Raw genomic sequence first — 24,407 nt, forward strand, 5'->3', positions numbered from 1 at the left:
GATTATTTAGGGCTGCAAGTTTGGCCCTGTCGACCCGAACCCGCCCTAAGCCCGAACAGGGCCTGGGCTAAGATTTCTGTCCCTGAGGGCGAGTTAGGGCCAGAAATTCTTGGCCCTGGGTCAGGGTTGAGACCTCGGGTCAGCGTGACCCTGATTTTGGCCCTAAAGAAATTTCTTTATCTATAAAAAAATAGAAAATATTATTATAAACAAGTGCTTAGCGCCCTTGGCAATTTGTGTTGTGGAAAGATCAATTGCAACCCAAAGGTCTTGGGTTCAAGCTTCCTCTCTCACATCTTCTATAGTCTTATTATTTTAATTTAATTATTGCAAGGCCAGGGTCAATCAGGGCGGGCTTGGGCTGGACTTGGCCCGTCAGGGTCAGGGTTAGGGTCAAGGTCTTTAGGCCCTAAGTCAGGGTCAGGGCAGGCTTGGACCCAGCTAAGGGGACTCAGGGTTGGGCTTGGGTTTTAAAAAACTGGCCCAACCCGACCCTGTTGCAGCCCTAGATATGAACTTACTGGATTATATTCGGATTTGGGTTTTGTGACACCGAAACTAAACTGGACATCACCAAACCGATTAGACATCGAACCAAACTTAAAAATCGGACCAAAACTGATATAACCAGATAACCTAAAATTCATAAACAAACACATTTTTTCATACTTTTTAATATACTTACATGGCAAACCGAAACCAAACTGAATTGAAAACCCTTATTGGATCATGTGTTGGACTCACTAATTCTCACACTGAAACCAGTGAAACTGACGGATTAACAACCCTATCTAGGGATGTAAATGGATAGCCGAAAATACGTGTCTAATTTGTGTTCTAATCTGTTTAGCGGTTTCCAAATCTGAAATTTTGGTTTCTGAAAAAATATCTGAATCTGTCTAAAAGATAATCGGAGTAGGTTTTTTTTAATCCAACCATTCCAGTGGACTGGTCGAGACCAGCAGCATCGACAGAGCCAATGCCGGTTGTGTGAAGGCAGCAGATCGGGATCGAAGAGCAGTTGTTTAGCAAAGTTATGAGCCCGACATCCCATTATGTTCCTTTCGAAATCCAGCATCCGATCCTTTATTGGAAACACCTCACGATTGCACCTCACGAATCAATCATCTAGCTAACTGAACCGGATAACTTACCAGGACACTAACTGCTTAACATTCAACTCAACGAAATTAAGATATTTGAGGGTGACTTATCTCTACTATACTTGGCTCTGGATGGCAAACGAACTAATGGGTGTAGTACTAATTGCTATACCCGCACCCCGGGATATAATTATATATTATTTCTTCTCGTGAAGTGTAGATATTGCTGCCATATATGCTGGTGACCTGTTCTCCATGATGGTCAAACCTAGTTACAAAATCATTGACCACAGTACGGGTTTGCCTGTGGAGGAAAGATTCCTCAACCGCCAGTGGGGAAAGTTCATTGACGGCGACTTCGTTGACTATCCTCCAAGCACCAGCCCGGGAAGCGAGGAGTTTAGGAGAGAGCATCCTGGACCGTCACCTCAGTTGGATACTTCATTCAGTGATGAGCTTGGCATTGCCTTGGCGAAGCTATTCGAGGTCATGGGTGATAAACCATGATAGGGAAAAAGTAAGTTCTAGCCCTCAAGCTTTATTATTTATTCTTTCCTTGTTGACCTCAAAGTGCAGGTCAAGGTCTAAATCCGCTCGAGCTGTTTCATGTGAGAAGGGAATATTTAATTTTGGGTCCCACTTATCTTTGGGAAGTACATTGAAGACTTATACCCATCTCATGTGAACCCATCTTAAAGTGGGCTTTTCCCTAATTAAAGCTTGTGGGCAGGTCCACTTAACTTAAGGAGCCATTTAACTTGTATGGCCCATTTAACCCATTGACCCAAGGATGGGTTATTTCATTTACTTACCCACATAGAACTAATGGATCAACTCATTTAACTCTTGACCCATTTGGCTTAAGAGACCCAAGATCCACTTTTTATAAATAAGCCAAAGGGGGAGAGAGCATTCAATTCTCAATTACTTCTCCCATCTAACCTAAATCGTGGAGGAGAGAAAGAGGAGTGAAAGAGGAGGAGGAAGGTGGAGAAGCTTGGTGGAAGGTTGAGACCCCACCTCTTGGAGCCATAAATCGTGGAGCTCTCTTATCTTGGGGGTAGGTAAGCCATTTGAAGCCTTCTTTCTTCTTCTATTTTGGGTTTTAAAGGGTTGAGAAATGGGAGAGATTTGACCTAGAGTCTCTTGGAACCCAAGAAATAGATGGAACCTTAAAACCTAGGCTATGGTGGAGTTATTTCACTCTATTATGAGCTCTAATGTTAGTAGTCTCATTCTATTTGAGAGAGTTAGGGTTTGGACCCTATTATGCTTTAGGTTAGGTTCTTCTCGGTTCCTTCTCTTGAATCTATTGGGTTGAATGGACCTAGAGAGGTGTTAGAACCCTAATGAGCTTAGGATGGAGCTTCCTTGATGTTCCTATGCTTTAAACCACTTGAAAATGGAACCCTTGGAGGGGGATCCTTTGGATTTTGGACCTGCAGGTGTGAGGTTTTACATGTGGTTTGAGACCTGCAAGAAACCACCCTGAGATTACCTCCCTGAGAAGGCCCCTGGAAAGCTAGGATTTATGTGCGGTTTCATTTCCTGAGACAAACCACTCCTGCAACCACACTTGACTGAGACTATCCTAAGCCCCCGGTTTTCTAGGATTTACCTGTGGTTTCAGAAATTGGGCATGAAACCACTCCTGCAACCACTCTGCTTCTGAAACCTTGTACTTAAGTGGTTATGGGAGATATTTTGGGGATCCTTTCCCTTTCCTTGTTTAACCTTATTTTTTTTACTCCTTGTTTAGGTTAATATATCCATCTTGTGGCTTATTGCTTGATCGAGGCGACAACTTATAATCTTGGTGCTTGACATATATACTGTGAGTGGGTTTGGTCTTGTTTGGGCATGCTATCATTAACTATACATGTATCATGCTAATAGTTTATCTTATAAAGCATGTCTGTGCATTTTGCATACTTATTATTGGATTTGATACATTGATGTTGTGGTTATTTTCCTTTTCTTATTGGGTTACGATGTCGGTGAATACCAGAGCTGGAACCCCAGATAATATACATAATATGTTGATTGAATTCATATTGAACTGTATGCGCCATGTTGTGCTGGTAACCAGGCACTAAATCAGATAAAAAGTTGATGCGCTCGGATTACCTCTCGGAACGATAGGACTTGCATGTAGTATATCTGCGGCTAGGACTTTGCACCCTATTGCTACGACCCTTGCCAACAGGGGTTTAGGTGCTGGATAACCAGAGCCCGAATTCTGTGGTGTGAGAGAAAGCCAGTCATGGTAGTGATGGTTATATTGGGGTCTGTCACTGGAATGTTTTGGTGGTATTGCCCGGCGTAGGCTCCCTGATGACAATTGAGGTTTCATTGTGCTGATGAATGGAAGTGACCCACAGTGTCTCCCGAGTTATTACAGTAGCATATACCTCTGACTTAATTGTGTGATAGGTGAAATAAAAATGGAATTAACATGTGCATGCATCATTGGACTATGTGAATTGCGTGTTTGTGCATCCCCATCCCCTCACTGGCTCAGTGGAGCTAACCCCCTCGTGCGCACACTTTTTAGATTATGATGTAGGCGACGAATATCTTGCTGGACTTAGAGTTCAGACCTCGGGATACGATGAGATTGGTGAGGAGGAGCCGAAAACTGTGTTCGAGGAACATGACGACGAGTGTCCTTGCGATGATTGCGCCTACGGGCCGTGAGGATCTTGGGACTTGATCCCTTTTTTATTTACTTTTGGGACTTAGGCCTGTGTATAAATATTTACTGTTATACCCTTTTGATAGTTATTAGATGGTCATTCAAAATGTAACTAACTACTGTATTTATCATCTAGCCTTTGAACATCTTGTAACTATTTGATTTTATATGCTTCCGCAATACGAGTGATATTTGGAATGTAATATTATTTTTTTCGTATTCTGATATTATATTGTATTAATATTAATTATGACTGTGTATTGGGACACTGTGTCAGTGATCCGGGCAGCTTAGTAGGATGACACGCGTCGTCCTAGTCACCCTTTATATTATATTATATTCCTTATCAGGAATAGGGGCGTGACAGCATGGTATCAGAGCGAGATACTCTGCACCAGCCACAGTCTAGCGGACTTATGATTTACTCTATACAATAGGGTTCTAATTTAAAAGCTTCCAACAATGCATAATTGGAATGTGTGTGAATGCTAGGGAGAATACTAGTTTAGGGAGAAAGCCAAAGACAATAGCAAATAATAGGCGCAATAGTAGAAGGAAAAGACATATGTATACATATATTCTTTGGTTTCAGCTGTTTAGTATATTTTCCATAAGCCTGACGGAGAAATTACAAAATTTCAGCTGAACTATAGATTTCAAGTTCTTACAACCAAGAAATAGCTAAAATTACTAAATAGTAAGACAAATAACTAAGAGTCCAAAAGAGAGCATGGTGGGAATGGACAAGAGGTCTACTGCTCCATCTCATCATCACTGCTAGGCTCATCCTCTGTGCCCTCATCATGGAGGTAGGAGTGCAAGTCCTGCATCTGCTGCTCGAAGCTCTCGATTCGTCTATCTGATGCATCAAGCCTAGTGTTCACTCTATCAAAGCCCTGAGCCATGCTGGTGCTCATCTGGCCTAAAGCTGCAAGAATCCTGTCAATGTCAGACCCACTAGGAGCAGTGCCAGATGAAGAGGCCGCATGTGCAGCAGGCTGAGGAGGAGGCTCCTGTACATGAGGCTCAGGCCTGTAACCCTCTGCTGGGGGAATTGGTTCCCCATCACTATATGCGTCCATCACAATTCGCATCCTCGCCACTACATTGCAATCTAGAGGTGGATCTTCAGTTAAGTCTTGATCATCCCCGCTCAAGTCAACTCCAAAGTGCTAGAATATAGTGGTGAGCAGCCTCCCATATGGTAAATCTAAGTTCTTCTTGGGATTCTGCCCCGCATGATCCATGGTCCGCATGATAATGTAGGGTAGGCAGATTGGAATGCCTTTGTAGAGGTGATATGCCATGTAGCCTACAAAGATGGAAAGCATGGTGCGGTGACCTGCTATAGGCACGATGTTATGCTGCACAATTCGGCTCAGTATCCTTGGAGATTGGGCCAAAGAAGTCTCAGGCACCTTCTTCTCAAATGCCCCATGTGTAAACTCCCTGTATAATTCTCTGTATGCTTCTCTCCTGAGAAAAGAGTAGGGATTCTTCCATGGTGCGCAATAGGTCTTCTCTACCCAAATAGCTACATTGAGGATACCTGCCAACTGTGCCCCTGTGAATGAAATAGTGACTCCCTTGACATATGAGATGATTCGGTAGTTTCGTGTGCCTAGGTTCTCGGTGTGCAAGTTAGAGTAAAAGTGGTGGATGAGCTTGGGGTAAAATGGTTCTGGAAGGTTGAGGAGGTTAGACCACCCCAGTGCTTCAAATCTTGGCCCTACTTTATAGGCTTTGAGGTCTTCCGATACTACATCCCTCCCCTCCATAATACTTTTGAAGCGAAAGTAGTCTTGGTACAGCTCTTATTTCTCTAGGTCTTGAAACTATAGTGCATCCAAAACAACTGGGGCAGCTTGTTCAGCCCATGTACGTCTTATTCTAGGAGCCATTGAATTGCCCTAACTTGCAACCAAGAAAGGCCAAGAATATAGAAATATATCAAGTCAATGCTTAGATATTAAGGCCTAAGAGGATGTTCAATGAAAAGATTTGAGGAATTAAAACCTAGACCTTGATTCCTACCACAGATTTAATTAAATTACAGCAGGAAATTTTTACTAGAAAATTTTGTTGTGAATGGTTTAAGGAGTTAGGAAAAAGGGGAATGCATGGCCACCATGTGAATGTAATCATAGAGAATAAATGTACATGGCCACATTATGCTTAGAGAATATTATACTATGGAAACAATTAGTTCAAACAAGAATTGGACTGATTTGATAAGAAAATATGCTAAGAAATCCAAAAAGAAATTTTCAGATTTGGGTTGAAAGTAAACAATAGAAATCCATGGCCATGTTATACCTAGAACATGAGATTTTATACCAAATAGCAAGTTCAAACAATATATGGAGCTAATTGATAGTGAATCATACTTAGAACTTCAAAGAAAAAGAAATTTCAGATATGGTGATTGGAATTTAAATCATAGGGAACAACGATACATGGCCATGTCATGCTGGGACACAAGCTCTCTTATGAAATGATAAATTCAAACAAGCAAGGGGTGCATTTGATCATGAGGCATGCTGGAATCTCTAAAAGAAAATTTCAGATGTGATTCTTGAAGTCCCAAATGAAGAAGTAAATTGGTTATGGCTTGAGACAACCCAAATTTATATACATAAAGCCTACATAGCAAAATCGAACTTGATTTGGGCAAAAAAAAAAAATAATATAATAAAATAAAATTTTTGATTAGGGTTTTGAGATTTCTCTAAAATCCAACCCAAATCCATGATGAAGGTGCAAAATCGGGGGAAATACCTCACCTAGATTGCATATGATGGGAAACGAAGAGAGAATGGACAATAATCCATCTATTTAGCAAGGAGAAAATCAAAAAAACCCCAAGCCTTGTAAACCTGAAATCGATTTTTTAGGGTTTCTCCATGAGAGAAATCGAGGGGAGAAAGAGATAGACCGATAGAGGGGGAAGAAACCATACCTGAACTCGATCGGATCTGTTGAGGAGTGATTTGGAGTGCCAAAAATACACCAAGAAGGGAGATGGAGCAAGAACGATCGCGACTTTGGGTGTCTCCAGAGCGTAGGGTGTGTTTTAGAAATAGGGAATGGGTTTAAAAAAAAATCACGGGTTTGAGATTCTAATTTTTGGGCCATGCGGTTTTACCCTCGGTTGCAAAATTATGAAATCGACTGTGAATCCACAAATTTCCTGAGACCAAATTTTGGTTCTGTGAAAGCTCGGATTTACCTGTGGTTGCAGCTTAGTGAAACCACACCTAAAACCGCCCAGGCCAGAAAGGGGTTTTGGCTCTGTTCTGCTTAACCAACTTGTTTCTAATGCTTGTTACCCGGATTATTGTTGCCCTTGCCCCTCTTGTAGACTGTGTTTACCTTTGTATATCAATTTTTGGTTGGTTTGCCTATGATTGCTATTGTGCCTATAACTGTGAGTATTGACTATAACCAGGTGTGAACCATGGTTAATACACGATCAAATGCCAACCGTTCCCCTGCTAGAGAAGAGGTCGGCGAGACTTCGAATATGATTTTACCGATAGCACCACTAGTTAATAATAATGCGGATGTCGCCGCTTTGTTGAGCAATAGGTTGCAATCCATAGAACGAGAGCATAGGGAGGCACAACAAGAGCAGCGCCAATTTATGCAAAATATGACTGCTATGTTCCAAGACTTTGTTAGGGAAAGGCTGCCAATGCCCCCTCCTGTGCAAGTTAATCCTCCCCCACCTGCCCTTGTGGGTTCTGCCATACCTAGTGTTCCTCTGGCTCAAGCTACCATCGGAATTCCTTTGACAAAAGAGGTGCCAGCACCCACTCTACCTCCCACTTCAGTGGCTCCTCCAGCCCAAGTGGTGGCTCCGGCTTGGTCAGATGCCTCCAAGCTGTCAGAAAGGTTTCAAAAACACTGACCTCCGACCTTCTACAGGTTGGCTCATGATTCCATGTTCCCGGCAACATTTATAAGGGACCTGGAGATGATCTTTGAAGTGTTACAGTGCAATGACATAGACAAGATCCGGTGTGCAACGTACCAACTTCAGGGTGATTCTGATGCTTGGTGGCTCTCCTTTAAGGATCATTTTTGGGTAACTCATCCAGAGGCAACTTGGGCTCAATTTAAAGAAGTCCTCTTAAAAAACTTCTTTCCTCGGAACTTTCGTGATAAGGAGTCTAAGTTCATGAACTTCTATCAAGGATCTAAATCAGTCCTTGAGTACCAGCAGGCTTTTGAGGAGCTGTTCTATTTTGCCCCAATACACATGAAGCCCGAGGATGTGAAGGCTAGGAAGTTTGAGAAAGGGCTTAGACCTGGCATTAGTACTTCTGTGGTGCTTCACAAGTACCCCACTTATGCTGAGACGGTCCAGGCCGCCAAGGTGATTGAGGACCAGCAGAAGGAGAATTACAGAGCAATTTAGGTTGGAAAAAGGCCTGCAACCTCTTATGAACCTAAGGGATCTACAAGGTTTCGAAAGAGGGGATCCGACACTACCACTTCTCCAGTACAACCCCGTAGGTCAGATGCAGTGCAAGCACCAAGGACCACATCAGTTCCTCAGACTTACATATGCTACAATTGTAAGGAATTCGGGCATATGATTCGGGACTGTCCTCATCCTCGGATGATAGGACCTCCAAGTGTAGCTATGCAAAAGGTGCCCCAAGCCAAAGCAGCTGTGCGTTCTCTTCTTCCTACTCCGGCCCACAGATCTCAAGGTCGGGTGTATTCTGTGACAAATGAAGAGGCCCAGGCTGATCCTAGTGTTATTACAGGTAATGCACTCAACTCTTATGATGTGCATCTTTAGAGCTTTTATTTCTATGATTGGTTGTCTGTTGCTTATCAGGTGTGGTTATTGTTTGCTCTCAGCCTGCTTATGATTTATTTGATTCGGGGGCATCACATTCTTTTGTGTCCCCTAATTTTGCTAAGAAGATGTCCATTGAACCAAAGCTAATGGCCCAAAAATTAATAGTCAGTACACCAACGGGAAGCAAGGTTGAGCTTGACTCGGTTTATGATCCTTGCCCGGCATGTGTGTGTGGTCGTAGACTTGAAGCAAGCTTAGTACTGCTGGACATGAAGGACTTTGATGTGATTTTGGGTATGGATTGGCTATCAACTCACAAGGCCAGTCTAATCTATTCAGAGAGGAAGGTTCTATTCAAACCAATTGAAGGTGAAGAGTTTGTGTTTATGGGTACTAGGCGGGAGAGACCCAAGAAAGTTATCATCTCTGCCCTCCAAGTACAAAAGCTATTATTAGAGGGATGTCGGTGTTACCCGGCATCGGTGATAGACACTGAACTAAGGTTAGGCCTTCGGAAGAACTGTGTAATGAAAGATTTTCCAGATGTCTTTCCTGAAGACCTGACGCGGTTGCCACTAGATCGCGAGACAGAGTTCATGATAGATCTGATCCCAGGTGCAGCCCCAATGTCCAAAGCACCCTAAAGGATGGCCCCAACTGAGTTGAAGGAGCTACAAGAGTAGTTGAATGACTTGTTGAAGAAGGGTTTCATTAGACCCAGTGTGTCTCCTTTGGGAGCTCCTGTGTTGTTTGTGAAAAAGAAGGATGGAAGTATGCATCTGTGCATCGACTACCGTGAGCTCAACAAATTAACAATCAAAAATCGATAGCCTTTGCCTAGGATCGATGACCTATTCGACCAATTACAGGGTGCCAAGGTGTTCTCGAAGATTGATCTCCGATCAGGGTACCATCAGTTGAAGATCAGAGACAGTGATATCAGTAAGACAACATTTAGATCTCGCTATGGTCATTATGAGTTCTTGGTCATGTCCTTTGGGCTGACCAATGCCCCGGCCGCCTTTGTGGAGTTGATGAATCGGGTGTTCCACGATGTTCTAGATAAGTATGTTGTTGTCTTCATTGATGACATCTTGGTCTATTCCAAAAGCGAGGAGGAGCATGCAGACCATCTTCACCTAGTGCTGTAACGCTTGAGGGAGAAGCAGTTGTACGCCAAATTCAGTAAGTGCGAGTTTTTGCTGCAACAGGTGGCATTTCTGGGACACTTGGTTTCTGGCAAGGGTATAGAGGTTGACCCTGGCAAGGTGAAGTCAGTAGTTGACTGGGTGACACCCAAGAGTGTGGTAGACATTCGTAATTTTTTGGGACTAGCTGGGTATTACAGGAGATTTATAGAGAACTTCTCAAGGCTTTCCGCTCCTATGACACTACTGACCAGAAAGGGAGTGAAGTTCGAGTGGTCTGATAGCTGTGAAAAGAGCTTCAAGGAGCTCAAGCAGAGGCTGGTTTCCGCTCCAATACTTACCATTCCTAATGGTACTGGAGGGATGGTAGTCTACAGTGATGCATCTAAAATGGGCTTGGGTTGTGTTCTAATGTAAGATGGGAAGGTAGTGGCCTATGCTTCTCGACAATTGAAGGACTATGAGAAGAATTACCCGACCTATGATTTGGAGCTTGCAGCTGTGGTTTTCGCTTTGAAAATCTGGAGACATTATGTATATAGTGAGACGAGCGAAATATACAGTGATCACAAGAGCCTCAAATACTTCTTTACACAGCAGGAGCTCAATATGAGGCAGCGGTGGTGGTTGGAATTGTTGAAGGATTATGATTGCACTATCCATTACCACCCTGGCAAGGCAAATGTGGTAGCTGATGCTTTGAGCCAGAAATCTCAGTCCTTGTCACTGGCATCATTGGCAGTTAGTGAAAAACTTATTGAGGAAGCTAGAAGAATGGACCTGGAACTATTGGTTGATGGTGTTACCTCGTCCCTGTCAGCTTTATCAGTACAGTCAACACTGGTAGGGCGGATACAGTCAGCCCAAGCTTCAAATGAAGAATTTCAGGAGATCATTGGGGCTATCAGGGAAGACACATAGCGGGAACTAGATTTTACTTTGACAGAGAGTGGTGTTCTCATGTTCAGACAGCGGCTATGTGTCCCTAGTGACCCTCAGTTAGGGGTGTCAATACCCAACCCGAATCGATGAAACCGGCCCAAACTAGCCCGGACCAAACTCTTAATGGTTCGGTTCGGTTTGTGGATCCAGAAAGGCAAACTGTTTGGTTTGGTTTGGGCTAGCCCGACGGTACACCGGTAGCCCAAACCGTTAGGCCCAAACCCAAACCGAATCGACCTAACCCGATAAATGAGTAAATCAGTAAATGCCTAATGCCCCATTGCCCCCTAAATGTGTTGTGATAGTTTCTCACTTTATCTCATATCCTTTGTTAGTGATTACCCAACCAATTGTATCCATAGGCCATAGGACATAAGATACAAAGATGCATTGTATTTGAAATATTTTATGTACTTAAAAGAGAAAGAGAAGAAAAATTAGCACTAATCGGACCTTACTAGTTATATAAAACCGGTACCAAACCGAATCCAAACCGATATCAACCCGTTATCATAAACCGAAACCGACACGAAACCAAACCGCACCGAAATCGAATATTTCTTAATGGTTTGGTTTCGGTTTCTATAAAAGTCACACCGAAACCGAAAAGCCCAAACCAAAATCGGCCCAAACCGGCCCGTTGACACCCCTACCCTCAGTTGAGGAAAGAAGTGTTGGCTGAAGCTCATGACTCTCCTTATTCTATCCATCCTGATAGTACGAAGATGTATAGAGATTTAAAGGAATATTATTGATGGAGTGGAATGAAGAAAGATGTGGCTGAGTATGTGGCAAAATATCTCACATGTCAGCAGGTGAAGGCAGATAGACAACGACCTCATGGCTAATTGCAATCGTTGCCTATTCCGGAGTGGAAGTGGGAGCATGTCACTATAGACTTCGTCACCGGGCTACCCCGCACACCAAGGGGTATTGATGTCATATGGGTTATTATTGACAGATTGACAAAGACTGCTCACTTCATCCCCATGAAGATCACCTATTCGATGGACAAGCTGGCTCGCTTATACATTGATAATGTGGTTCATCTGCACGGAGTTCTAGGTAGCATCATCTCCGACCGGGATCCAAGATTTACATCTAAATTCTGGGGTGGTTTTCAGAAGGCAATGGGTACACTGTTGAGTTTTAGTACAACCTTCCACCCTCAGACAGACGGACAGTCGGAGAGGACTATTCAGACATTGGAAGATATGCTCCAAGCTTGTGCCATTGATATGCAGGGCAGCTGGGACGAGCACCTCTCACTCATTGAATTTGCTTCCAATAACAATTACCAGGCTACTATCGGTATGGCACCGTTTGAGGCTCAATATGGGAAGAAGTGTCGAACACCTTTATACTGGGATAAGGTGGGTGAACGGCGTATTCTTGGTCCTGAATTGATTCAGGTAACATGTGAGAAAGTGGATTTGACTCATGAGCGGATCAAAGCAGCTCAATCCAGGCAGAAGGGTTATGTAGACCTGAGGCAGAAAGACCTTGAGTTCACTATCGGTGATAAAGTGTTCCTTAAGGTATCGCCCTCTAAAGGGGTGATGCGTTTCAGCAAGAAGGGCAAGGTGAGCCCGAGGTTTATAAGGCCTTTTAAGATCCTTGCATAGATTGGACCAATGGTGTATCGGTTAGCACTCCCTCCAGCTTTAGAAGGTGTGCATGACGTCTTCCACGTGTCTATGTTGAGGAAGTATGTCCATGATCCAAGCCATGTACTGACACATGAACCACTAGAACTTGCGGCCGACATGTCTTACAAAGAGCTGCTTGAAAAGATTTTGGACAGCAAGGTTGTTCATCTTTGCAATCGATCCATCCATTATGTGAAGGTGAAGTGGTGCAATCACCCTGAAGAGGAAGCTTTTTGGGAGGCAGAGGTAGAGATGCGGGCGAAATACCATTTTCTTGCCTATCTACAAGGTATGTCAAATTTCAAGGATGAAATTTCTTATAAGGTGGGGGGGATGTCATACCCACACCCCGGGATATAATTAAATATTATTTCTTCTCATGATGTGTAGATACCGCTGCCATGTATGCTGGTGACCTATTCTTCATGATGGTCAAACCTAGTACGGGTTTGTCTGTGGAGGAAAGATTCCTCAACCACCAGTGGGGAAAGTTCATTGACGGTGACTTCGTTGACTATCCTCCAAGCACTAGCCCGAGAAGTGAGGAGTTTAGGAGAGAGCATCCTGGACCGTCGCCTTAGTTGGATACTTCGTTCAGTGATGAGCTTGGCATTACCGTGGCGAAGCTATTCGGGGTCATGGGTGATAAACCATGACAGGGAAAAAGTAAGTTCTATCCCTCAAGCTTTATTATTTATTCTTTCCTTATTGACCTCGAAGTACGGGTCAAGATCTGAATTCGCTCAAGCTATTTCATGTGAGAAGGGAATATTTAATTTCGGGTCCCACTTACCATTGGGAAGTACATTGAGGACTTATACCCATCTCATGTGAACCCATCTTAAAGTGGGCTTTTCCCTAATTAAAGCTTGTGGGCAGGCCCACTTAACTTAAGGAGCCATTTAACTTGTATGGCCCATTTCACTAAAGGCCCATTTAACCCTATTAACCCAAGGATGGGTTATTCCATTTACTTACCCACATGGAACTAATGGGTCAACCCATTTAACTCTTGACCCATTTGGCTTAAGAGACCCAAGATCCACTTTCTATAAATAAGCCAAAGGGGGAGAGAGCATTCAATTCTCAATTACTTCTCCCATCTAACCTAAATCGTGGAGGAGAGAAAGAGGAGTGAAAGAGGAGGAGGAAGGTGGAGAAGCTTGGTGGAAGGTTGAGACCCCACCTCTTGGAGCCATAAATCGTGGAGATTTTTTTATCTTGGGGGTAGGTAAGCCATTTGATTCCTTCTTCCTTTTTCTATTTTGGATTTTAAAGGGTTGAAAAATGGGAGAGATTTGACCTAAAGTCTCTTGGAACCCAAGAAATCGATGGAACCTTAAAACCTAGGCTATGGTGGAGTTATTTCACTCTATTATGAGCTCTAATGTTAGTAGTCTCATTCTATTTGAGAGATTTAGGGTTTGGACCCTATTATGCTTTAGGTTAGGTTCTTCTCGGTTCCTTCTCTTGAATCTATTGGGTTGAATGGACCTAGAGAGGTCTTAGAACCCTAATGAGCTTAGGATGGAGCTTCCTTGATGTTCCTATGCTTTAAACCACTTGAAAATGGAATCTTTAGAGGGGATCCTTTGGATTTTGGACCTGTAGGTGTGAGGTTTTACATGTGGTTTGAGACCTGCAAGAAACCACCCTGAGATTACCTCCCTGAGAAGGCCCCTGGAAAGCTAGGATTTATGTGCGGTTTCATTTTCTGAGGCAAACCACTCCTGCAACCGCACTTGACTAAGACTGTCCTGAGCCCCTGGTTTTCTAGGATTTATCTGTGGTTTCAGAAATTAGGCATGAAACCACTCCTGCAACCACTCTGCTTCTGAAACCTTGTACTTAAGTGGTTATGGGAGATCTTTTGGGGATCCTTTCCCTTTGCTTGTTTAACCTTATTTTTTTTACTCCTTGTTTAGGTTAATATATCTATCTTGTGGCTTATTGCTTGATTGAGGCAACAACTTATAATCTTGGTGCTTGGCATATATACTGTGAGTGGGTTTGGTCTTGTTTGGGCATGCTATCATTAACTATACATGTATCATGCTAATAGTATATCTTATAAAGCATGCATGTGCATTTTGCATACTTATTATTGGATTTGATACATTGATGTTGTAGTTGTTTTCCTTTTCTTATTGGGTTACGGTGTCGGTGAATGCCGGAGCTGGAACCCCAGACTATATACATAATATGTTGATTGAATTCATATTGAACTGTATGCGCCGTGCCATGCTGGTAACCGGACAGTAAACTAAATGAAAAGTTGATGCGCCCGGATTACCTCGCGGGACGATAGGACTTGCATGTAGTATATTTGCGGCTAGGACTTTGCACCCTATTGCTACGACCCTTGCCAACAGGGGTTTAGGTGCTGGATAACCAGAGCCTGGATTCTATGGTGTGAGAGAGACCCAGTCATGGTAGTGATGGTTATATTGGGGTTTGCCACTGGAATATTTTGGTGGTATTACCCGGCATAGGCTCCATGGTGACAATTGAGGTTTCATTGCGGTGATGAGTGGAAGTGACCCACAATGTCTCCCGAGTTGTCACAGTAGCATATACCTCTGACTTAGTTTTGTGATAGGTGGAATAAAAATAGAATTAACATGTGCATGCATCATTGGACTATGTGAATTGCGTGTTTGTACATCTCCATCCCCTCACTGGCTCAGTGGAGCTAACCCCCCTCGTGCGTACACTTTTTAGATTATGATGCAGGTGACGGATATCTCGCGGACTTGGAGTTCAGCCCTCAAGATACGATGAGATTGGTTAGGAGGAGCCGGAAGCTGTGTTCGAGGAACATGACGACAGGTGTCCTTACGATGATTGTGCCTACGGGCCGTGAGGATCTTGGGACTTGATCCCTTTTTTATTTACTTTTGGAACTTAGGCCCGCGTATAAATATTTACTGTTATACCCTTCTGATAGTTATTAGATGGTCATTGGAAATGTAACTAACTACTGTATTTATCATCTAGCCTTTGAACATCTTGTAACTATTTGATTTTATACGCTTCCGCAATACTACTGATCTTTGGAATGTAATATTCATTTTTTCACATTCTAATATTATATTGTGTTAATATTGGTTATGACTGTGCGTTGGGATACTGTGTCAGTGATCCGGGCAGCTTAGTAGGATGACACGCATCGTCCTAGTCACCCTTTATATTATATTATATTCCTTGTCAAGAATAGGGGTGTGATACTAATCTAACCGGAAGAGCTTGCCAGGATGGCTTGGTAAGCAAGCCACCAGTTATGTAGGTGCCAACTTCCAGTTCTTTCTCTTCTTTATTTTATTTTATTGTTTTCCTTCATGGTGGTGTACTTGGATGATATTGTCATCTATAGCAACACTTTGGAGGAGCATGTACAACACCTATGGACCATCATCAAGGTACTAAGGGACAATCAACTCTATATCAAGAGGGAGAAATGCTCATTTGCAAAGGAGGAGGTGATGTTCCTTGGCCACAAGATCGGAGGCAGAACGTTCGAATATTCCATTTCGGATCCGGATGATATTCGATTAATTTATTATAGTAAAATGTGATTAGTTTAATATTTCTCTAAAAACATATGATATATTACTATATTACCCTTATTATAAACACTTTTATAAGAATATTTGGCAAGCGGAGTCGGAAATCTGTAATCGGATCAAATAATATTTGGATATCTGATAGACTCCCAAATTTGAATATGATATTAGTTTTTAAAAAGTCAAAAATTGGATCGGATATTGATATGTCATTCGGTAACCGGATTTGGATAGTAGTAAATCCGAGCCAAATTTAATCCATTTACAACCCTACCCCTATACCCTCAGAAGCCAGAACCTCGAAAGAGAGGGAATAGAAGAGAAAAGATCATCTATTATCTTTTTCCATAGAACGTTTACACAACATGTAACCCAGGTAAGGCCTTAAAGGAAATGCAAAAAAGTTATTTGAACTAAGGCTACAACAGGGTCGGGTTGGGTTGGGATAAGCCTTTTAAAACCCCATCCCAACCCTAAGTGCCCTTAGTTGGGCCCAGGCTCGACCTAGCACTGACTCAAGGCTAGAAAAATCCAACCCTGACCCAACCTCAGGTTTGGACCGGGCTGATCCTGATTGGCTCTGACCATTGGGGGGGGAGGGAGGGAGATATATGGGCTGGTCAGGCTGAGAAGAAGAAGAAGAAAAAACAGGAAGAGGAAGACAAGGTCGGGTTGGGCTAGGACGGGCTCAGCTCGAGGCTTAACCCTGACCTGACATGGCCCTGATTCGGGTCAAAAATTCCAAACCCTAACTTGTCCTCAGGGCCAAGGTATCTCAACCTAGGCTTTGTTCGGGCTTAGGGCGGGCTCAGGGCCAATCTTGCACCCCTAATTTGAACGGTTCACATAGAAGAGCTTGCTTAACAGCCTATCTTATAGCATTTGGAAAGACAATGTGGCAATTCTGATCTTAAGATAGAGAGTAGGGGGTGTGTAAGGCAACGTTAAAAAATATATATTTGGAATACATTTGGAATAGAACATATGAGTGACATTTGATTTGTTGTGTGTGTGTTTTTTTTTAGAATGAACTAGGTAAAAAAAGCACATTTCTTGGTCATTTGAGAAACATAGTGAAATGGTTTTTCAAAAACAAACAAAATTGGACAGCAAAAATTACATTAAACTTAAAAAAATTGGTAACTCCCCACGGAAGTGATTTCCGTGTTTTTTTATTCTTGAGAAGAGTTTGAGAGTGGAAATGCAATTGGTCTATCCGGTTCATTTCTCTAATCGCACGAAGTGAACTGGAGTTGCAATTGCTCTTGCAACAATATTTTGATTCCAGGCAAAAACTTAAGAGTTCGGTTCCTCTGCACGTACCAACAAGTGAACGTACATGTGAGAGCCAACCACCTGTCCTATTTTTGCCATTTACAAGGGGAGGAGGGATTTTTTTGGAAACAAAATTAAAATGTGATTGGTTCTGATGCAGTTGATCCTTTGTCCTTATTTCTTGATTAAGTCGTTACTTCTCCTTATCTTTCCTCATTCCCCACGAAAAGAGAATTTTTAAAACATTGCAATCCCTTGAAATGGCATTTCTGTAATTAAAACTCCCAAAAGTCGGAATGACTTTATCAATTGTATATCAATCAGTGATTCTGTTTTGAATATACTCCAAGATCATTTCCAACGAAAGTTTACCAATCGGTGATGTTGTTCCCAATAATCATAGAATTAAAAAAAATGATTTTGCCCAAAATCATGACACTTCTTAACTGCCCAATATTCCGCCTTGTACATCATAGCAGGTTAGACAACGGTCTTATAGATCTTTCCTTTAAGCTTTAAAGCTATATGACATTTCTTAAAAAATATTGTATGGAAAACCTAGAAAAAAAATGTTTCTACTATTATAGAAAAACAGAAACAAGTACTTTTTTTATGTTTCTCAAAATTCTTTTTTACACCAGTTTGTTTACATATATAAAAATAAAAAAATAAAAAACATAAATATGTTCTAAAAACCTTCCAAAACACCAGAATCTCTTTTTAACGTTGCCATGTAGACCCTAAAAGCAACCTTAAGAAGCTTCACTTCTCGTGGTAAGACAAGGTCGATGATGAGGTGTTCAAGATCTACAATGGAGGAGGCGAGAATGGAGCGTGGGGCTCCTCTGTAGCGCGACACAGTGTGTAGCGCATCATCCGACGGCTTGCAATGCTTGGGCACGCAACCCAACACACCAGTGGGTGTTGGGCTGTGTGCCCAAGCATTGTAGCCCATTAGATGTGCGGTACACACTGTGTCGCGCTACAGAGGACCCAAGTCAAAGAATGGACGGGCCTTCGTGACTCCTTTGCAATGAGGTTGAGTATTTGTCTCAGGGAGGCCTAAGAATAGTAATCCTCACAAGCTTCACTTCTCAAGAGTAATTGTAGTTTTTCCAAGTCCTAAGAGGCTATTCTTAAGAGTGATTATGGGGGCTATTCTCAGGATTTGGGTCCTCTATAGCACGACATGGCGTGTAGCGCACCATCCAATGGCCCTGCATGCTCGAACATGCAGCCCAACACACATGTGGGGTGTTGGATTGCGTGCCCATGCACTACAGGCCATCGAATGTGCACTACACACCATGTCGCGCTACAGAGGAGCCCCATCCCCTATTCTCAAGAGTGATTATGGTTTTTTCACGACACACTATAGTGCACAAGCACCACTGCAAACACTCTCCTAGAAGGAGGGTAAGTATTAAAAAACAGCCTCCATTGCAAGCTCTGTTGGAGAAGTAGGGTAGGTATTTAATAAAAAACATGATTCATCCTAACCAGGTTTGACTCGGATGAGTTAAGTTGAAATACCTGGTTTTGCAAGTATGTTCTATACGTAGAATTTTGTCCAAGGTTAGTATTTAGGAGAATTTTGTTGAATAACAAAAATGGAGGGGAATCGTTGCTCGGTTGCTGGCCATTGTGCGCCAGCATGGGGCCTATGGACGTGTACATACGAGCATCCAACCAGGGGCAAAGTAGTCATTTCAGGGCACCCTGAGGGTAGGGGTACTCTGCTTGGTAGTGTTTTTTTTCCTAACAAAAATTCAGCTATTGCTTATGAAAATAGAGCATAGGTTTCTGGAGAGCCATACAACCAATGAGAGGCATGGTTCGTAGTCGTGGGATCACTCTCTAGATCAGTAGCGGGATTGGTCTCAATGTCACCTTGAATAGGGCCGAATCTGACCGATTCAAGGATTGAGATTGAGGAGAGAGCATAAGATTTTACCCTTGGGTTGTACCAATGGATCGGTATCAGATTGGTCAAAGATTGGGATCGGTCTCTCAGTCGAAATCGATCTAATGCAGACGAACCCACCGATCCGAGAAAGATACATATTGATTAAGGAGAGAGTATCTTTCACGGTTTGAGCCAATGGTATCACATCGCTCGTATCGGGCGATACATACTGATTTTGTAAGTGACCAATCCTAATACTGTGTCGATACCATATCAGTGACACGATATGGATAAGGGGTAAAATGGTCAAAAACCCTATTTTTAAAGGAGAGTCAGGGGCAAATTTATTCGATACGACCAATCCATGCAGGTACGAATCCAATACCATATCGGTTTCTAAGTTGACCGATACCCGTTCCGATACCGTGCACTAAAACCATGGTCACTTTGGAGTTTGGACTTGGATCCCTCAAGTCAAGTTATGTGAAAAACGTGCAGATTCTTTCCCACGCCGGCATTATAGAACTTGTTCGCTCTTCAATTTCCAACAATCCGTGATAAGAGTTGTATCTTAGGGTTCCTTTGCACCAGCCTTGACCTAAGATGGGACTTTCTGGGTTTGAATTTAGCGCATGGAATTGGGGGAATGGAAGTTGCAGTTGGGGCGAAGAAGTGAAGGTAGTAAGTCAGTGCCGAATCTCCCGCTAGAGGTTATCATGATCATACTTCACAGACTCCCCGTCAAGTGTCTTCTACGTTTCAGGTGTGTTTGTAAATCCTGGCGCCAATTGATTAATGAGCCAATTTTTGTTGAGATGCACCTCAGACGATCAATTGAGAATAATCTCAGTCTCATCATTTCAAAGGATCTAAACCATTTTTACTCCATAGACTATGATGTTTGTGATGATGAGAAGAGGGCTGTAAAGCTTGACGAAACCCAGTTTCCAAATTTCAGGATAGTTGGTTCTTGCAATGGATTGTTGTGTTTAGCTAATCAGAAAAATGTATTTTTATGGAATCCTTCCACCAGAGAGTTCAAGCAATTGCCCGATTTTGCAGTTAAATTTCAGGGTCGCATTGTTAACAGTTGGGGACTCGGTTATGATCCGAAGGCTAAGGAGTACAAGGTGATAAGGATTGTCAACATTTACAATGCTGAATTAGGTTCGCTTCCTCATCCAACTGAAGTCATGGTTTGCACGTTAGGTACTGATTTATGGAGAAGTCTGGGAAATGTTCCTTGGTTCATTTACTTCTGTAGTAGTAGAGTTCTAGCGACGGTTGTGGATGGTGTTCCTCATTGGAGGGAAACAGGGTTCTTTTATCGAACCAGTTATCATTTCCTTTGATGTAAGGGTTGAAGAGTTCAGGGAGGTTCAGTGGCCCGTGAAGGACTGCAACGAGCAGCAATTCCGACCCATTTATGAAATTCAGTTGGGTGTAATAGGAGGATGCCTTTCTTTATTTTATTATGTTTATCGTGAATGTATTGAGATATATGTGATGAAGGAGTATGGGATTAGGGAATCTTGGACTAAACAGTTCACATTTGGACTACGAAAAGGAGCTAGGGATTTACAATTCTCTCAGCCATTTGGATTTTCGAATGATGAAGTTCTACTGCTCGAGATGTTTTACAGAAAGCTACTTGTGTATAACCCAGAAAATGATATGGTAAGGGATGTTGCAATTCAAGGTTATCCTGGTTGGATTATATTGTGTTCTTATTCTGAGAGTCTTGTTTCACTTGAGTCTAAAAATGGGATTGAGGAACCTCAGCAAGTGTAATTGTGGCAATGAAGTGAGGAAAATAGGAGCAAGAGGTAACACCAAATCTTTCTTTTCTTATCCTTTATCTTTGTGTTTATATAATATATTTTTTTCTCAGTCTATTTATTATACAAAGCTATATTTTCCTTGATTTGGTGTTATTGGTAATTGAGTTTTTTCTTCCTTCTGTAAATGGATATGGAGACTTCGTTTTTCTCATCAATTAAATGGCATAACTTCAATATGATTGTTTTCTGGTTATTATAGATGGTTTGATTGTCTAAATGTGTTTGACTAGGGGATAACTTCCCCCTCCCCCCTTTTTTTTTTTGGGTTGGGTGGGGGGGGGGGGGTTGTGAAGGTTAAAGGTTTAACTGGGGCATTACCATACTTGTTTATTTTAGTCATTCAAGAGATTTAGCCATTATGGGTTGTTCTGCATGTTTTAATCTTCTATTCCTATAAATAGATGTTGGAAAAACCATCCTCTAATTCATTTCATGTAGTGATGTAGAGGCATAAAACTATCAATCTTCTTGACTTATTTTCACTTTATGACTTTCAATTCTTAGTCTCTCATTTCTCTTAGGGACTATTATGTTGGAGCAAAGGTGTAAGCAACAATGAGAATCCAAGCAAACAGAACACTGAAAACGGAAGTTGAAGATCCAAACTTCGATGTTGAAATGGATTTAAAGAAGATAGTAGAATGAATGGCTCAACCCAATGATTTTCTGTTGTCTCTTGTGTTAAAGAGTAACTTTATCTTGTTTATACTCCTTCCTTTTTGTGTTCTTTTCTTAGACCTGATGTTTAATTTGCTGCAGAGATGTCTACTATGGTGTTACAATATATACTGTATGCACACCTGAATCTCCTACAAGCAGGGCATAGAATGGTGGGGAGTCATACCTGAGATCCACCCCATATCCATTTTGGCAAAGTTTAAATCATAATATCATATCCAATTTGAAAAATCAGATCTAATTCGAATTAGGCTGTGTCAATTCTCAGTCACATTCATATCCATTCCCAAATCCTGGCTTGATAAGTTCCTATATAGTTTTAAGGTAGAAGTATAATAAGATTTAGTCTAAAGTCCCCATCTGATCTATATTAAGGACATAGAGATGGTGGGGTGGGAGTGGCAGTGGTGGTGTGACGCTGCTGGTGGTAAGACCATCAGGAGAAGAACTAGTGTTTTATTTTTAACATGAAATTACTGCTTTGCCCATCAAATTAACCATGTGTAGTTATGCTCGTTAAAGAGCAAAGAGTGAAATTAATTTGGTTTTCAAAATTGAAATAGCTCCTCGGCTATTTCACAATTTAAAGTGAAATTAAAATTTTTTTTTGGTAAAACAAGTGAAATTAATTTCAATTTCTCACAAATAAAGTAAAAAAAGACATACTAAACACCCCTTTATATATGATAAAAGGGGGTGGTTATATTTACTCCTATTTTACAGTAGTGGAAGATAAATCAATAAATCAATTTAATTATAGTAAAACATGGTGACTGTGCAATAATGTGATCTGTGATCATTGGTGTATACTAATTACTAAAGAAGTCTCTGAGACGAATGTTGGGCCTAGTGAACATAGGAGAAGTGGTGATGAAAGACATGGATAGCTAAGGAATAGTAACAAGTATGTCTCTAATTAGAGAAAGATGATCCATGAAGTTGATCCCATGTAGTTGGGATGAGATTGAGTTGATTGAGTTGAGTTGAGTTGAGTTGAGTTGCATGATTGAACCCTTCCCCAGACAGAATTCACTCTTGGATCTTACAATGTCATGAGATCCAACAGGTCAACAAATGTGGGTCAGATTGCCCTCAAGTTAATATCTTAAAGATTCCTAATAAACCAAAAACATGATTAACCCACAAATTGCACCAAGACATTTGATGAAATTTTTAATTTTAAAAATAATGATTCAAAATATTTGCTAGAGGGTTATTTCTCTTTCAAGTAGGCACTTAAGGAACTAGTTAAAATGCATGTTCGAAGGGTCAACAAACATGTTGCATGGGAAAAAAACATACTTATTGGGCCTGTCTTTTGGAGACAACCTTTGGTGGTGTCCCTATTTCTTCTATATATAGAGAAATTGTTTAGACTATTTCTCTAACAATATTTTAAGACAATTCCATGTTTTTCTCGTTTTTCTTTTTTCTTGGTTTTGTTATTTTTCTATTGAATATAACAGCTGTCCAATTTATGTTTTGATTATCCTAAGGTCATGACTTAAATTGTTTGCAATTAGGGATAGAACAAAGTATTTTGTTCATATAATTGTCGTATTATATGTTGATACGAATGGTGATTCCAAATACAAAGTTGATTATTTATAATTGTGTGTATCAAACTGGATCACTTAACACTATTGTTAGATGTTTGTGAAACAAGATTCTCAGTAATTGTTTATTTTCGGTCCTGTAGACTTCAGAGGTCCTTATAATTACAGTTAATATCATGCATTTTGGTTTACGAATGGTTCATTATATCAATGCATTGGCTTCGTAATGTCTCTTTGCCTGTGAATGAAGATGCTTAATAAGGAATCCATTTCCCGAATAATGAACATCAAGAGAGAGATTTGATTGTGATTAGACAAAGATTCCAAGCTCAGTGGCATGTTTGTAAATAGTTATCCATGTAAAAATGGAAGGTGGAGTTTTCAAAGATCACAAGGCAAATTAGAGGAATCTATTTTTACATTTTATTTAACCTAAGCCGTTTTTTCCAACACAAAGTTGGGAGAATCCATAATAATGTCTACAGTATTGGTACACGTGCAAGCACATAGACGAGGATGTGTACCAATACAAAATGGATTATTTGATTGAATTAGACTTCGAAATTTAATACGTGACTAATGTAGCCTATGTCCTCTCCATTCCAATGATCGGAATGAACACATGATTTGTTCACATGGCAGAATAGATGTTTAATGACATTTGAAAAAATAAAAGACATTTGTGACAATAATAATTCGTCTTATTAATAACATATTTTAAAAAGATTTTGAAAAATGCTTTTATGCCATTTGAGATTAAGATTCTTTGTATAAGCTATTCCGATGGATTAAGGTGGTGACTTTTTCTATGTCCATAGGTTTCTTATGTGATATTGTTAAATGGATGGACTAAATGTAAGGAAACTTTTTATTTGGGGACTTAAATATTATATCTACTTAATATTGTCTTTAAATACAATTACCTATATTTATAGGGCAATAGAATTTTACCACTTAGCATGTTTTTTTTGCTCCACTAAAAGATCATTTGTATATAAAAGAAAAGACCAAAAAAATAAGGATATACAAGAACAAACTGACCATCGACACTAAGACAAACTAGAAAATTAGCTACTAAAACAAGCGAAAGTTGGGTCTGCCTTGCGCATTCACTTGGGGGCTCATCATTTAACCACGAAGGCCAAGTAACCAAAGGAGATGAGTTTCAAACTTGGTTGCCGACTTTGCCAAAAAATCTGTAATAGGACTTGCTTTCCAAAAATATGGAGAGATTTTCC

At 41.2% G+C, this 24,407-nt stretch overlaps 1 protein-coding gene across 1 annotated transcript; it reads left to right on the plus strand.

Annotated features, from left to right (window-relative positions):
- Nucleotides 1–19,697: 19,697 nt before the first annotated feature.
- LOC122656203 (F-box protein CPR1-like) lies at nucleotides 19,698–21,946 on the plus strand. The gene is made up of 2 exons (XM_043850675.1): nucleotides 19,698–20,920; nucleotides 21,457–21,946. The coding sequence occupies exon 1, from the start codon at nucleotides 19,727–19,729 to the stop codon at nucleotides 20,444–20,446; it is 720 nt and encodes a 239-aa protein (XP_043706610.1). The 5' UTR covers nucleotides 19,698–19,726; the 3' UTR covers nucleotides 20,447–20,920; nucleotides 21,457–21,946.
- Nucleotides 21,947–24,407: the final 2,461 nt, after the last annotated feature.

The sequence above is a fragment of the Telopea speciosissima genome, chromosome 3 (genome assembly GCF_018873765.1).
Source record: "Telopea speciosissima isolate NSW1024214 ecotype Mountain lineage chromosome 3, Tspe_v1, whole genome shotgun sequence".
NCBI lineage: Eukaryota > Viridiplantae > Streptophyta > Magnoliopsida > Proteales > Proteaceae > Telopea > Telopea speciosissima.